Here is a 15,383-nt window from a genome sequence, read left to right as displayed (position 1 = left end):
CTGGAGGAGCAAAGTCCTTCCCACTGTAAGGGAAGATCAGATTTGAGACCACCTGAGGAACCTGAAAACGCACAAGTCTATGGGACCTGATGAGATGCATCCCAGAATCCTGAGGGAACTGGCTGAGGTAGTTGCCAAGCCACTCGCCATGATACTTGAAAAGTCCTGGCAGTCAGGGGAAGTCTCTGGAGACTGGAAAAAGGGAAACATCGCATTCATCTTTAAAAAGGGTAGCAAGGAGGACCCTGGGAGCTACCTACCCGTCAGCCTCATCTCTGTGCCTGGGACGATCATGGAACAGATCCTCCTAGAAGTTCTGCTAAGGCACATGGAGGACAAGGAGGTGATTGCAGACAGACAGCATGGCTTCAACAAGGGCAAGTCCTGCCTGACCAACCTAGTGGCCTTCTATGATGGAGTGACAACATCAGTGGAAAAGGGAAGAGCTATGGATATTCTCTATCTGGACTTGTGCACAGCTTTTGACATGGTCCCCAACAACATCCTTCTCTCTAAATTGCAGAGATATGCATTTTGTGGGTGGAGTGTTCAGTGGATGAGGAATTGGTTGGATGGTAGTGGTCAATGGCTCAACGTCCAAATGGAGATCAGCGACAAGTGGTGTCCCTCAGGGGTCCATATTGGGACCAGAACTCTTTAATATTTTCATCAATGACACAGACGGTGGAATCGAGTGCACCCTCAGCAAGATTGCAGATGACACCAAGCTGAGTGGTGTGGTTGGCACGCCTGGGGGATGGGGTGCCATCCAGAAGCACCTGGACAAGCTCAAGGAATGGGCCCATGTGAAACTCATGAGGTTCAACAAGGCCAAGTGCAGGGTCCTGCACCTTGGTTAGGGCAACTCCCAGTATCAGTACAGGCTGGGGGACAAAGGGATTGAGAGCAGCCTTACCAAGAAGGACTCAGGGGTACTGGTGGATGAAAAGCTTGACAGGAGTCGGCAACGTGTGCTTGCAAGCCAGAAGGCCAACCATCTCCCGGGCTGCATCTAAAGTAGCATAGCCAGCAGGTCGAGGGTGGAGATTTTGCCCTTCTGCTCTGCTGAGACCCCACCTGGAGTCCTGTGTCCAGCTCTGGAGCCCTCAGCACAGGAAAGACATGGACCTGTTGGAGAGGGTCCAGAGGAGGGCCACAGAAAGAATCCAAGGGATGGAACAGCTCTGCTGTGAGGACAGGCTGAGAGAGATGGGGTTCTTCAGCCTGGAGAAGAGAAGTCTCCGGGGAGACCCTATTGCAGCCTTCCAGTACTTAAAGGGGGCCTAAAAAGTGACAGACTTTTTAGCAGGGCCTATAGTGACAGGACAAGAGGTAATGTTTTTAAACTAAAAGAGGGCAGATTTAGACTAAATCTAAGGAAATTTTTGACAATGAGGGTGGTGAAACACTGGCCCAGGTTGCCCAGAGACATGGTAGATACCCCATTCCTGGTAACATTCAAGGTCAGGTTGGACGGGGGTCTGAGCAACCTTGATCTAGTTGCACATGTCCCTGCTCACTGCAGGGGGGTTGGACTAGATGACCTTTAAAGGTCCCTTCCAACCCAAAGATTCTATGATTCTGTGATTTTATGATGATTAAACTGCAGATGTCCAGCTCTTTGCCCTCCATCCTCTTCCACTTGCTCAGATTCCAGCGCCATTGAAAATGTTTTTCTGTGAGGAAGACCTCAGAGAGGAGTGATCTGTATTCACTGCAGGAGGATCTGCCTGACCCAGGTACTTCTAAAAGGAGGGAAGGTAGCATAGAGAATTGGAAGAAACCAAATAGATCCTTTCCGTCAGATTGATATTATCTACTTGACACAGAGGGTGGCTGTAGCTCTTTTAAGTAAACAGATTCTCATCTTAACTGTAAATGTCTTTCAAGCAGTTTCATAGCTAGTAGACTCTGGCAGCCAGTGTTGTAGGTCAGGACCATGCTGCAAGGATCATCGTACAACATGACTTTCTAGAGGAATGTTTACAAGACCCATCTTTTCTGAACTCCTAATTCTTCACCATCAATCCTTTCAGCTCTGTTTTAGACCCCTTTTCCCAAGCCAGGTCCTTTTCTTCCATTTTTACAAGCTTTCAGTGAACAACTGCTTGCAAGATTGCTCATATAAAATGATATGTTTAATTGTCTGTACAAGAAATAAGACATGTTAAAGGAGCTGGCTGTTAAGGAAACATCTTTCCATCTACCTTACACACGGACAATTGAATCAGCCGTTACTTTTGCTAATAAAGAATTGCATGGAAAATCTTAAAGAAATCCCAAATTACAGTTTATTGCCAACAACAACAGAAAATTTACTTAAAGGTAAAACTCCTGCAAGAGGCTTGATCTTTGCATAGTATATGGAAATGTCGCATAATAACTTTGAATTAAATGTGGAAATTGGAAAAAAAGATGGAAAAACAAATATGAACTTAAGTAGCAGGGAAAAATGATCTGGAATAGGATCTCACTGGTTTTGTTAACATTTATAATAAATGCAGTAAAACAGTTTACTAATGGCATCTTACTGAGAAAAAAATATAAACAGTAAATTTTATTTTCAGAAATTGTGCTGAATTTCCCTTTCTCATTGTGATGTTATACTCAGCTGATTATCTATAATGATTCAAAAGCACTTTGGCAAGTTTGGACTGCATTCTTTGCTCTGTGTTTCAGGAATTAATTTACACTGACTGCATAAAAATGCTTCCTGTTTGCTGATGCTTAATTTATTAAGTATTTCACATTGCTTTTTATCAGTTATATGTCCTTTGTTGGATGACATGGACCGATCTCTCTGCCATCTGCAAACTTTATCAGTATTGATTTTATGTTTTCTACAGGATCTTCATAAAAAGTATAATATAGGCAAAAGCCAAGAACTTATCCTAGAGGAAGTTCATGAAAAATATATTCCCTCACTGATTTCCTACTTATAATTATGTTAAAAGATCAATCAGTTAACCAATTTTTCAATTCACTGTAAGCCATACTAATTTAGCTTCTTTCCATTTTTAAATAAGCAGTGGGGCTATTACATGTAAAGCCTTGAAAATGTCCATTATATGAAAACAATTAAATTTTATAATCAAGCTTGTAATATTAATAAAATCTTTAATATATATTTAAACTGAAATAATCTATTTTCTGCAAGCCCACATTAATAACTTCCCTTTTATAAACAAACCCAGATTACTTTCTATGTTAACATAAATAGGATTCCAGATTTAGCTATAATGCATGAGACAGATTCCAACTGTTGTGATCATATAGGCTTTTTAAAAATATCATCAATTGTTCTACGCTTGCCTCTGGTGTGTGGTCGGGATTCATCTCATGCACCCTCATCTGGCTGGCTGGTCAGCTAAGCTAAGATCCTTAGCCAGACTCCTCCATAAACAGTGGAGCGTGATGGGCAAACTCAGAGAACAAGCTGCTTAAGCAATGACTGAATAAGATGATGTAAGTCATCCTCTTCAGGTGCCTGTTGTCCACCGCGGACTTCAGTAGGGATTATTTTGACTAGTGCAGACTAGAAATCTAACTTTTTTATGGCTAAGTTGGGATTCATACAGCCAAATATGAGTAGAAAAGTAAATATGAAACTTTGGTATGTGAGTTTTTAAAAACTTTAATAACAGGGAAGAATAGTCTCTTTTAGAATACTTCTCATTTCTGCTACTTCAGATGTTTACAGTAGCTGAATGGCACCGTACAGATTCCTGTTTTCTTCATCATACCAAGTTCCCTGCTTGCTCCCAGCTCAGAGGAAGGGTGCCCAGTAGCTGTCTACACGGGATCCCTGATAACAACAGCCGAGGTGAATGTGGCTGTATGTGTTGCAAGGCAAGCCTGGGAAGATAGGCTGAAGTATGTAGCATGTAAAAAAAAATCAGCTTCTTTGCCTTTAAGGACCTGTAAAAATGTACGTTCACAATTAATTATCATGAGATGATTGTTTAAAAAGGGCCATTTTCACTGAAACTGTGTATAGCTGGTTCTTTTTTTAGTACCATGCATCCTAATGTGCTTCTGTCAGGATAAAAAGCTTGAAGAAGTTGAAATTCTGGTATACAATGAACAAGTTACAAGATAAACCTCTTGCTTAGCTGAGATTAACTTTAGTAGAAATAATCATTGCAGTTGATGACAATGTAGTGAATGTTAGCTGGATCAGACTATCTAACTGTTCCTATTTTAAAGCCAACCCCACAAGCCTTTGAGATCTCTCAGGAGTGCTATACAATAAATAAATAAACACTGCATTATTTTTCAATTACAGTTTGAGAAAATTTTGCTGTGTGTGTAATCTCACTGAACACATCTGGCAAACTGAAATCAAAAAGCATGTCTGAGCTTTTTCTGTTTGCATTGATTTCTAAAGAACTGTCGTATATAAAGAAATATATACTTGTTTTATAAAAATACATATTTAATATGTAATGAGGAAACAAGTTTAAATAACTTGTCTTTCTCTCTGAGAAGTACTGTGAAAGAAGTTTAAGATTATCCAGATGGAGATTTATTACATTTAGTCAGAGACCCTCTCTTTTAGCACCTTGGATCCTCAAAGAGACCCATAGAAAATTATAATTGTTTAGATTGAAGGGGACAGTTGGGGTTCATCTAGTCCAACCTCCTGCTCAAAGCAAGGCTTAGTTCAAAGACTGGACTGACATTCAAGAATGACAGCTTCTCCGGATTGCTGAAATGAAAGAAGATGGAGCCAGAATGACAAGCTACAGACTGAGGAAACACCTGTGTAAAACATGGAAAAGATAGCGAAGAAGGGCAGAAATTGGATGGAGATGAGTGCCTTTGGCTCTGTCACATTTGTTGGCTCTCACTGGCCATAGGTCAAAGACCTGTGGACTTTTCTTTTCCCCAGCCTTCTCTCTGGACAGCGGTAGGACCCCCCAGTTGATATAATCGTCTTTCATTTTGGTTATACAATTGAATTACTCTGCCAGAATCTTTACATCTTCTTTTAGTAATTCCTGATACTTATGCTTGAGAACATTGTATATGAAATAGCATGAGGCCTAAGAGCTACGCAAAAGAGCAGCTGGGCCTTCTGATACACTGTCCCACTAGGATCATATTTACAGAATAAAAAGGAACAAGATTCTCCACTGATCATTCCATTTTTCCTGAAGGAACAGATTAAGGTGTCTTCTGCACTATTTTAGAGATATGACAGTGTTTATACTGCAGTAGAGAGGCACTGCTTGGCCCCAGATGCCTAAAATAATCACATTTATTGTGAACAACTAGTTTAAAATACAGAAATTATTTCACATGGATAGTAAGAAAAAGTTGTTGATGTCGTATTGGCAAATGTATTTACATAAGCTATTAAAATGCATGGAGATAATACTGCGGTATTTCCCATAATCAGAAAACTTTTTCTACGATGGCAACTAATCCCTGAAGTATTACTTAATTTTTTTTTATAATCTTTAAGGAAAACTGTAGTATTATTATTGCTATCATCATCCTCATCTTCATTTACCCTTTCAAAATACTAACAAACTTTCTGCCAGGAAAAAAAAAATTCTTGTGGAAATGAAAATTAATTGATAACATGAATTTAAAGATCATTAAAATATGTTTTTATTCAAAGGTGTTGAATCTGTGCTTTTATTCATAGAGCCCTTTTCTAATCATAACAGGATATTTAGAATTTTTTATCTAGAACACATGAAATGCAATTAAGAGTGCTGACAGTAGACAAAAAATATTCTAAGAAGTCCATTAAATATAATTTACACCTAACTGAAATAAACACTAAAAATAAGGTGACCCTAGGAATGTGTGCACAGAAAACTTGCCTTCTTTTAGCTCATGGTAATAAAAGGTACAAAATAAATAAAAATCAAGATTTTTCTCATTTACCAAACAAGAAAACTGCACAGTATGTTTCTTATACACTGAAATACTATTCCAGGTTATGACAAATCTAGCTTTAGAAAGCAATTCATTTCTTTTAGAAATCTGTTTTGACATACTTGGGAGTCAACTTTCAGAGTTTGTGCCTGACAGCTTTGGCTTCCGTATCCTTTTATAGACTGTAATCTGAAGGTGACACAGAAAAGGTGTATGTAACCTGGTGTTGGTTTCAATTGTGTTTGAATTATGAGTCACTCAAAGGCTTCCTGAGAAGGACAGTGTTGCATTTAATAAATGTATGCTCTTGGTTTATAAAAAAATAAAAAAGTTGAGCGTTACTCATAGAGGACAAGTGTAGCCGTTGTTAAAGACTTACTTCCCTTTTTAAGAATGTAAAAAAAAATTACTTAAAGAATTGTACAGGGATAAATACCTCATCTAGAAGACTAATTTAGTTTCTCCATTTTTACTGCATAGGCAAACCATAGGAGCCAGGAGAGTTTTGTGGCTCTTTGTAAGTGGTTTAGGAAGTGCCTGAAAATCACACCTTCTGATCTCCCCAGTGCTGTGTCTCATTTCTGTAGCACAATAGATAATGTACTCACTTGTTTCATAGTGTATTAGCTTACTTTATTGCTATAAAATATTGCACTATATTACAAATCACCACATCACAATGTCTACACAATGTACTGTGACAACAGATTTCGAAACTCAACAAGTGTTGTTTAACAGGACATTACATTATACTGAACCAACAGAAACATTGTTCAACATATTTAGACTAAACTTTAGACATGCCTCAGTACACAAGCACAGGTTGTATGTATGAAAGTATTTCTTAAGAGTCCAGCTCTGTAGTTCTCCCTCCTTAGACTGAGATCTCCAAGATCTCCTCTGAGGAAGTCTAGGTTCACTCAGAGCCTAGACTATGAGTAATTAGGAAAAAAATTAGTTTCTTCATTCCCTAGTATTTCAGTAGGTTCTCCCATGTACCATACTTGGTAGGTATCTGGCTTCAAAAGATGCCATTTTTCGCTGAAATACACAGTCCAAGATAACCTGGTTAGTTTTCTGATAATACTGCTTGCAAGAACAGAGAAGAAACTTCTCTGGCCTGGCCAGATTCCAGTGTAGGCAAGCCAAAAATTCTGTTTTCTCAAACAAACTAATCTTCAATTAGTATTAATTCGTTCACTAGTATCAGTAAGACTGAAATCAGTATGAAGTGCTGCCAACAGGGATCTTGGTTCCTAGCAGTGACATGGACTGCAGCTTCCAGACACATCTGTGCCCTGAACTCCTCAACAGAGACAAGTAGCTGCCTGTCCTGAAGTCAGAGTTCCTGCAGCTCTGCACAAAGCCTACGTGCATGGCCAGTCTCTGTGTAGACCTAACAATGATAATGCCTGACTGCTTACTGTATGTAGCCTCATCTTGGGCATAAGAATTTAATGGCCAAATAGCCATTGGATCAATGGAAGTTACCTCTTCGTGACATGCAATGGTAAGAATCTATGTCTACACACTTGTATTTCTTTTTGCTAAAAGGTCTTCTAAAGGGACCTATTTCTCCAGCATGCAGACTAACCCCTCTTGATGTCAACAAGAGTTAGGCACACACATCCCTAGGAGCAGTGTCCCCACGTGTTTTAATAGAGGCACTCTTCAAATTGAATACAGACCATATAAGCCTACATTAGAAAACAGTTTCAACAATAATAAAAGTACTTTTGAAACTAAATGCTTGCTAATAGTCATTAAAAACCTTCTATGCAATATATGCAAAAAAGATTTATCTAATGCTTTGCAGAATTATCCACAAACGTACCACACAGTGCACAAACATTAATAAGAAAGAAGCAGCAAAACCATAACACTTCCACTTTGAAACATAATGCAATTAATACTACTTCCATTAATACAGTGTAATAGCTACTAACTATTATTGATGTCTATTTTTTCAAGAATCCATATTCATTAAGAAGGTCTATGGTTTCTTTTTCTTTTATTCATATATGGAAGCAATTGCACACTGTTTCACTGCTAATCAGAGCTATACAAGAAAAGATAGGAAAGTCTCATTAGCGTGAATTTTAGGATAACTGGTCTCCTGCCATGACTCCCTCTGCTCAAATTTGTCATTCTCTGTGCTACTGAGAGGTTACCATTTCTTTTCCTAACAAGATTTACATAGAATCCTTTCAAAAAGTAGGTTATATATGTAACTTATTTTTTAGTTTAGCTGCTACAACATGCAAAATATTTATTAAAATAGATTTTGTACCAGGTGGATTACAACAAGATGCTTAAAAAATATTTCAAGTTAATCCAAAGTATAAAACAGTCTAAATGTTTAGGACAAAAAGGTTGTAAATAATTTGAAGGTTACTAGGAGAGTACATATCTCACAGCTAAAAATATAATACTCTGTAAGGTGAGAAATGCCTTGTAAAAATGAATCTGGAAAACAGTGCTTCCAGGAGTTATGTTAATATAACAGCAGCATTTCTTGCATGGTAACAGTCTAAAAATCTTTCAGAGATTTTATTTCTGGACTTAACATAGGAAAAACAACTTCCCCTCTCACAAGGTTGTTATGAAACTATCTTGCACAAACCATTGATTTCTATGTAGGGAAGGTAGGAAGGGACAAGTGGTCAAGGCTGGGGGCGGGGAAAAGTGCAACATGACATCTAACAGAAAAGTCAACGAAGTGGACAATGTAGCATGACTCACAATATTTCTGATCTTTAAATATTTCTGGTATTACTAGTTAAGAACAGCAACAAAAAGGAGTAAAAAAATGAAACAACTCAAAATCAGCTTCAGACGGGGCATTTACAGAGAATTCATGCTGAGGAAACTGTTGAATTTATGATGTCATATAAAAGCTCATAATTTTGGATTAAGGAAAGGAAAAAGGTCAGCTACAAAGCTTGTTTTCCATTGGCTTTAAGGCAGACAGACCCAGGAACAACAGAGCATTTCACACGGGAGTGGCATGGCAAAATAGTGTGGTAAATCAGAAAGACTGAAAATTGAAAAAAATTGAAAGAGGATGTTTTAACAGCACGTTGGACAGAAGAAGTTTATGTCATTGACTTCTAGGTATCAGTGGTTCATATTGTTCTAATGGGTCAGTGGTTCACCACTATGTTCGTGTGCACATTCCCTTTGTGGGATCAAATATCCCTTAAACTCACAATCAGGAGATATATGTGCCATTTAAGAATACAGCAGGGCTAAAAATGCAGATGTTGCCAAATGGATCAAAGTTCCTCTCAACATTTGAATGCTCTCAAGAAATGGGAGAAAGGGATCAAGAGCAAATGTACAGTTGGAGTAACTGTTCTGGAGAGGAAAAAATATGGCAGGAAGCAAAAGAGCTATCAGACTTTGTATCTCTCGATATGTCTTGTCAGAGATAACAGGAAGAAGCATACCTTCATGAACAAAGTAAGCATGAACAGGCTGCTCTTAATTCAGAGTACCCATAATAAGCAATTAAACAAAGACTGGCTTCCTTTATGAAGCGACTGGAAAGAAAAAATTCACCAATGACTCAGGGATGTAAAAGAATAGAGACAGTAGGATGATATAAAATCTCCATAAATCCCAAATCAAAACCCTACACCATCCTCCTAACAATGTGATTTCTTCAAACCCTCAGTACTGTTAACTAAAAAGTACTGAATTGGGGATGGGCAAGCCATGAGATACAGGGTCTCCAGTTTGCACAAGGTACTCTCTTAATATTTTGAATGAAGAACTGCAGAAGTGTCAAAGCTCTAGAGATCTCAGTGGTGGGCTGAGGTCATGGAACCAGGAGATCAGAACTGCCTGGGCTGAACTAGTGCTAGCAGCACGATGGAGCTGCCTGCAGCTTTATCTTATGCAGCTTTCCCAAGAGAGAGGACAACTTGGAGAAAAAGTATGAGCTTTCCTGACCAGAGGAATTGAAAGACATCTTATGGTAAGCCTGGACAAAAAAATAAAAATTGATCTCTATAGTAGAGAGGTAAATCTGAGATCAGTCCATGGAAAGGACACCGAGGATGTAATATTCCTTCCATTGAAGTCTGCTCATTTTGAGGGGCTAGGTTTATTCACTAGAATATGCAGTTATAGTTTTCTGTGAAATTTCTGGCTGTTTTGGAAATTGCTGATGCTTTCTGTGATGTACTGGTATCTGTCAGCAGTCTAAAGGAGTTCTAAACTTCTACTAGGGTTTATGCAAAATCTGAGAAAGATACTTGGCCATCCTTTTATCCGTGTAGTTTACATCTACGTAGTCAAATTCTCCCTCCTCATCTTGACAGCTTGTGCGTTGCGTGTGGCCCATGCTATCTCCCATATCGTGTCAGGGTGAAACTGGCTGCTAGCTTATTCCAGTCCTACACCAGGAGTGGGCTAACAATTAACGAGTATGGACAGTGCGTTGGCTCTCTGGCTCCGTCTCATACTAACAGTCTCTGTTTCTCAGAGCCCACTTGGATTCCACCATTATAAAATAGCTGTCTGATGTAGGAACTTTGTCAGGCCCCCACTTTTTGCATTTAGTTTTAATGTTTCACTCACAGCACTTGTTTAAGAGTTGCCATAGCTTCATGAATCAGTCCTGGGTTGTCTTCAGATTTCCTTAACAACAGTATTTCAGACATAGTCTTGATGGATCTACATTTGAATGTGTCAAATCTTTTTTAGATGGGAACACTTCTGGGGCTGGGTTGCTGTCTATAGGTTCATGTATTTCAAAGGTACTTTCCAAAAGAGATGGCATGTGTCAGGTACTTGGATAGCTCATTTAGTAGAACATGCCAAAACCATTTTTTGATGTCCTAATTAGTGAATATTTTGTTCTACATAAATTTGGTACATAGCACTTCAACCACTTAGTGCTGTTTTTCAGTAATTCCAGACTAATTCAGAATTTCTGCTCCATCCATATTCAGAAAGACTGACTTTTGAGAGCTCTTTCACACTATTTCAGCAACCTATACTCAATGCAGACTGCTGCAGAAGCTGAGGATGAAGTATGAAGGCTGAAGCAAACCTGGAAAGAGGTAAATCTGTTTGGGTAAAAAAAAATTTAATATTTTTTTCTTCCCTTCCTTTTTCCTATTAATTTTGGGGTTTTTTTTAGGCAGACTGTTCTACCATCTTTTCCTTTAATTTTATATTTTTTTCAGTATGAACACTTCTGTCAACTTATAGTAATCAATGGAAATTATATGTCTGGTCAGCAAAAACAGAGGCAAAGAAACTGAACTAAGCAGCGCATGTGTGTTTCGCAAAGAACCTGACTAATAAACAGAAAGAAGATTGCAAGATCTCTAGTCATAGAGTATCATAGTTGTCATCTAAACAAGTGTTGCTTAGTGTTTTCTTAGTTATATAATGATATTATTTCCATGATTTTTTTTAACAAGCAGGTAAATTGCTACTTTTCCTTTAGAAATTTTAAAATGACTACACTACAAATTCAGTGGGACTTCCTCCAGCTAGATTGTACCCCATGACAAGTCCCTGTTCGTTGTTGGTTCAGACAGTTTTTTTTAGTGACCTCTTTGAATTTGAGTACTGCAATTCCATCCATCTTTTTGAAACATGCAGACTTTTCCTTCCCCTGCACATGCTGGCTGTTAACCTCCTAAGCTTGAGGGACAATGGCTTTTTAAATGCTGTACCATGCATACTATATGCATACGAGAGAACATTTTTTCCTGTATGTTTTTTTCCTATAGTGAGAATATATCTCATCCAATGTCGATCTGTGTCTTGTCTGCAATGTAGATAAGATTGCTGGATGAGAGGGAGAAATTAAGTCACTTACAAAAATGGATTTGCCACAGTGCCATATGCAGTCAAGCCATATTCACATCAGAGACAGAACACATTACAAGGCAACACACAACCTTATGCAAAACACAGCCTCCCTCTTCCACAAGCAGGAATAGTACTTTGATCTTAATCTTAAAAATGAGATACTAAAGACAGGATGCATAGGGTAACGACGGAAAAGAATGGTATTATTCAAGTGTCATTACACATTAGAGGTAATAAAATAAAAATTGCATCCATGAGGAACAAGAAAGTATGCCTTGCTTCACTGGTGTCACAGACTAAATATTTTAGAATCATAGCAGGTTTCTCTAAGTACCAGAATTTTGTTTTGCATTCAGATTATCTCACATGACCAAATCTTATCATCTGTTTCTTATTCATAACATGTGGGATAGACACGTACATCTGAGCCAGTCATCCTCAATTCCCTTTATAGTCAGTCAAGCAGAATATATCTTTTAGGGTACACCCGACACCTGTCTTATTTGAAACATCTACCCTGGAATGACATGAATTACACCTAGAAAGGCCTATTTCTGCCCAGGGACTATAAAAGGAGACATGACGACTAGCATAGATATAATTACCTGCATTATAAATGTATATTTGTTCACATGGATTCCCTTTTCCTATGAATTTATGAACCCACCCCAGTCACCTTAAAACAGTTCTCTCATTTCTGTTAAGCCATGCTTTAGCCATCTCTCAGGTTTGTCTCATACACTGTATTTTTTCACTTTTGAATCAGTCAAACAAATGAGCCTTTTCTTTAATTTCAGAGTCTAACAACCTTGCATTAAGGTATAGTCCTTATTTCTGAGGTGCAGAATTTTCTGATAGTAAACTTCCATTTGTTCTGTATCATCCCATTAAGTTTAATCACTCTGTGGTACTTCCAAACAGTTGCTTTAGTCTTCGTCATTGTTTTACCATGAACAAAACATGCTGTTGTTCCTTTCTCTACATTCTCTACAGCCAACCACCCCCTGCCCCAGCAACAGAGGGATAAGACTCAGGAACACGTTACTGCATTTGGACCTAATAGTTTGTGTCAGATGAGCTAGGGCAACTATCTGTACCTCCATGCTTGGCCTTGACGAAAGACAAGATGGTCTAAATTTATACTGCTTTTATTCAGGGTTGCGCTCAGTGCAGTATCTCCTATCTGCCATAGCAATGTGCAGAAAATAACCACAGCTCAGTTAATGTACAAGAACTTGTTAAACTATCATGTTGATCAACTTGTTTTGATCATAAGTTGATGCTCTAAGAAGAAAGTCTCATGAGAGAGAGGCATTATCCTCATGGGCTTGAGTATGTTGCTGCTTCAGGGCTTTTTTGGTACCGTCCTGCACTGATTGCTGAAATATCTATTTTGCTGTCTACTATTACTCAGGCTTGTTCAGCATACTGGATTTCACACTCCACTTCTGTCTGAAGATTGGTGCTCTGAATTGTTTTCCTCTAGAGGGGGATTAGCTTGCATTTTTCAAAATAAAATCTCATCTTTTGGGGTTACATTAACCCTTCTAACCCCCTTTATACTCTTTTTTTGCTATGCAGTTCTCCCTAATTTGTCAACATCTTCAGAAAAAAATGTTATTTACTCCACTGTTCCAGATTCTTCATGGATGTTAAATAAAACCAGATTTAATACCAACTAATATAACACCTCTGTAACAATTAACTTTCTGCAAGTTCTTATAATACAGTGACACCAATTGGCCTTTACTTATGACTCTTGATTAGGTTTCATTCCAGAGAAATGTCAGATTCTGTCTCTTATAAATCATTGTTTTAAATATAGGTATGAAAAATACTTTCTTGACTAAGTAAATCTACCGATATTTAAATCACCTTACGTTTATTATTTTTGCAATTTGATAAAATGGTACTATATTCCTTGTTCTAAGGATTTGTAGGTTTTCTAATGACAACATGGCATATGCAAACACTAAAGCTTCACTTCCCAATCTCTACTCTTCAAAAGGAAAGTAATTAGTATTTTTGTATCGAATCCCTTTTTTTTTCTTTGAAGCACAGAGTAAGGTACATTCAGTGACATATGAATGCCTTTAGAGGAACAAAGATCTTTAATTAAAGAAATTCAACCATTATTCACTTCACGTAATAAAAAACTGTGATGGAAGCTCATCTCAAACCGTTCAAAAAAATTTGTTTGGCTTAAATATGAAAAGCTATGAAATTACTTATCACTGTCAAGGTGTTAAGACTTCAGTTGTTATTGTTCCCTTACAGGTAAGTCTTGACTCTCCCCTTCCAGTGGTGTATATTCAAGTTTACTGTGTCAGGTTGGTCAGAAAAACTAAGTTGCTAGAAGCTATTCTTTAAAACCAGAGAAAAATATACCAAGTATCTCTGTTGTCAAGAAAGAAACACAACAACTGCTGTACAATACTTTTACAATGAAGAAAAAGGAGGCAAAATGGCTTATCAAAACAGGATCCTTGTAAAGGGCTGATAGATTGCTCCGATTTTGATCTACCTTTACGAGTTAATATATACAGTTAAATACAAAGCTTGCAGCACTGCTTTGGGACTATAAGAGTTTGCTGCAGACACCACACAAACTATTATGGAGTGAAAGGTCTGGAACTGCTCTAGTTTACCCTTATAGAGAGGTGGGACCATTGACACTCAAAACACAAAAAGGAATGTACAACAAACTGTTAGATTTTGCCTAGGATAATTAATTGCAGACATACTTTTCCAGAACCAATGGTGTTTAATTAAAATTAATTTCCAATCTAGCACGCAAGAATTTAGTGAGTATATGTATGTCTTATGGTTTAGAACCTTTTACACACATTTTCGTAATTGTACAGACTTTCCAAACTTACCTCCTCTATGGATAATCAAAGAAGTTTCACTTCCAACAGGACATTCTTTAAGTATATCCACTACTTCTGCATGGCTCAGGTTCTGTACATTCTGCTGGTTGATCTCAACAATGAGGTCACCTTCACACAAACCAGGACATCCCTGAATGTCTAGAATTTGCTTCACCCTCTGTCCTGTAGGACTGTCTGCTATAGTGAAGCCAAAGCCCTGGGCCCCTTTCACAATGGTTAAGGTCATGAGTTCAGCTTGGGTGGCCCCAGAAGAAGCCATTGATACATTATCATCATGGGCAGGTGGTGGGAATGTGCTATCAAGCTGACTATCTGCTGGAATGGAGTGCAAGGAGTGTGGTGGTCGATCTGTTACGTCTGGAACAGACTGAGAAGTCCTAGAAATGTATTCCAAATAAGTTTCATAGTTATGTCTTCCATTTACCACTACCGGAGGCCTCTCCATTACTGCAAGGGGTGGCACCATGCTGTTGGCAGGATCTTCAGGATCAAAGGGCAAAGGGTATCCACGACATAGCACCAAGTTGACACTCTGACCAATAGGAACAGACTGGAAGAGTTTGACTACATCTGCGTGAGTATGTCCAAGGACACAAACTTCATTAATATAGACAATGACATCACCTAGAAAGAGAAGAAAAAATAGACACAACATGAGACAGCTTCAATTACTATATATGCAGTGCAATTTTTTTAGTGACATAGAACTTTACTAAAAAATAAAATAAATTAGATCAACATGCTGATTCAAACAGTGGAGACAAAAAAATT

General features: G+C 38.2%; 1 protein-coding gene across 2 annotated transcripts in view; it reads right to left on the bottom strand.

Annotated features, from left to right (window-relative positions):
* Window positions 1-15,383, bottom strand: part of MAGI2 (membrane associated guanylate kinase, WW and PDZ domain containing 2) — a gene marked incomplete at both ends in the record, with an annotated part of 789,860 nt that overhangs the window by 109,231 nt on the left and 665,246 nt on the right. For both annotated transcript variants that reach the window (XM_082004503.1, XM_082004504.1), the window contains one exon: window positions 14,601-15,236. In XM_082004503.1, the coding sequence (XP_081860629.1) occupies window positions 14,601-15,236 (636 nt within the window). The remainder of the gene's footprint in view (window positions 1-14,600; window positions 15,237-15,383) is intronic.

Source organism: Phaethon aethereus, assembly GCF_964289735.1.
Source record: "Phaethon aethereus genome assembly, chromosome: 1".
NCBI lineage: Eukaryota > Metazoa > Chordata > Aves > Phaethontiformes > Phaethontidae > Phaethon > Phaethon aethereus.
This window is presented reverse-complemented; position numbering and strand designations above follow the sequence as displayed.